Source organism: Penaeus chinensis, chromosome 26 (assembly GCF_019202785.1).
Source record: "Penaeus chinensis breed Huanghai No. 1 chromosome 26, ASM1920278v2, whole genome shotgun sequence".
Lineage (NCBI taxonomy): Eukaryota > Metazoa > Arthropoda > Malacostraca > Decapoda > Penaeidae > Penaeus > Penaeus chinensis.
Window position 1 is genome coordinate 18,364,943 of NC_061844.1, and position 1,703 is coordinate 18,366,645.

The following is a 1,703-nucleotide window of genomic DNA, read 5'->3' on the forward strand; positions in this document are numbered from 1 at the left end:
TGTATATCTGTTTATCACCTTCGATAAATTTAATGCTGTTGCGAAGCGAGTTTCGAAAGATTATATGCTTCTTTCTTTTTCTTTAAAGCTGAGAAAATACTAGTATTTCCCTTATCTTCTTTATATCTCTCTCTTTATCGAATTCATTCATTTACATTTCTTTGTGGAAAGGAGGAGGAAAGTTTTAGATTTATCTGTGCCATTGGTTGGTGCGTCCTAAAGCTATTATTATCTTAATTTCACCTTTTCAAACACTTTTCCATTCTCTTTTGCCACATCTAACGGAGGAGACACAAAGATTTACCATTCTAATTTACCCATATTTCTTTCATTTCTCGTTTTCACATTTCCCCTGTGTTCTTAAAATTCCTTTTCAGTCAGATTTCCCGCTTTCTTTCGTTTTTCGTTTTCAATTAGTTCGTGTTTTCTTTCATTTCTGTGTTAATATCATGCCCCATTTTTTCTCATTTCCCGTTTTTTCTCTCTCTCCCTCACATCAGAATATCAGTATCATCCTGTGTGTCCTGGGGGCTGTGTTAGGCAATGACGTTCCACTGTACCCTGCCCCTGTGCCCTATAAACATAATGATTACTTGGAGGTAAGGAATGGATTGTTTTATTTAGATATGATGTGCATTAGGATAATAATAATTGTTATTTTATTGCGGAGGAGGATATTAGTGATGTCGGTTGTGTTAATGATGTTGATTAGTTTTGATGATATTAGATGGTTATCGTTGTCATATTCCTTGTAGATATTGAAGATAAAACTAATGATCTTGATAGTAAAAACAGCACTTATGAAAATAGCAATAATGATCACAACATCAACAATTATTGAGATTGTACTAACAACGATAAGAATAACGAACGAATCCCCACGTTTCTCTCCTCCCTCCCTTTCCCCCACCCCCTCCACCCCGTCCTACAACACCTTCCTCACAACCCTGCCCACCAACCCCTTCCTCACAACCCTGCCCACCAACCCCTTCCTCACAACCCCTCCCCCCCCCCAACCCGTCCCTCACAACCCCTCACAACCCCTTCCTCGTAACCCCCAACCCCTTCCTCACAACCCCCCACAACCCCTCCTCCCAACCCCTTCCTCATAACCCCCCGAACCCCTTCCTCACAACCCCCCACAACCCCGCAGACTCACCCCCAGTACAGCTACAGCTACGGCGTGCAGGACGACCTCTCGGGGAACAACTTCGGCCACTCGGAGTCCCGCGACGGCTTCAAGACTGAGGGCAGCTACTTCGTCAACCTCCCCGACGGCCGCAAGCAGATCGTAACCTACGCTGACCACGGGGAAGGCCTGGTAGCCGAGGTCACCTACGAGGGCGAGGCTTACTACCCGGAATTCAGCCCCGCGCAGAAGCCCGGGGGTCTGCCTGCCTACGGGCCTCCTCCTCCTCCAGGCGGCGGCAGGTCTTAGAGTGGTCTCTTGTCTTGATTTTTCCTTATTATTATCATATATTTTTTTATCGTTTCCGGTTTTCTTTCGTTCTTCTTGTTATTATTATAATTATTTATTTTTGCTGTCTGCTTGATTTTTTTTTTTTTTTTTTTTTTTGTCTTTTTGATTTTTTTTTTTCTTTTCTTATTGATCTTCCTCATTTTCTTTGTGGTCCTGATTTTTTTTTCCGTTTCTTTGTCTTCTCTATTTTCTTCGTCACTTTCTTTGACCTCCATTTTGTTCG

At 42.7% G+C, this 1,703-nt stretch overlaps 1 protein-coding gene across 1 annotated transcript in view; it reads left to right on the forward strand.

Annotated features, from left to right (window-relative positions):
• The window catches only part of LOC125039051 (extensin-like), a 12,233-nt gene extending 10,795 nt beyond the window's left edge, over positions 1-1,438 (forward strand). The window contains exons 4-5 of the mRNA XM_047632771.1: positions 541-599; positions 1,154-1,438. Of these exons, the coding sequence (XP_047488727.1) occupies positions 541-599; positions 1,154-1,438 (344 nt within the window). The remainder of the gene's footprint in view (positions 1-540; positions 600-1,153) is intronic.
• The last annotated feature ends 265 nt before the right edge of the window (positions 1,439-1,703 follow it).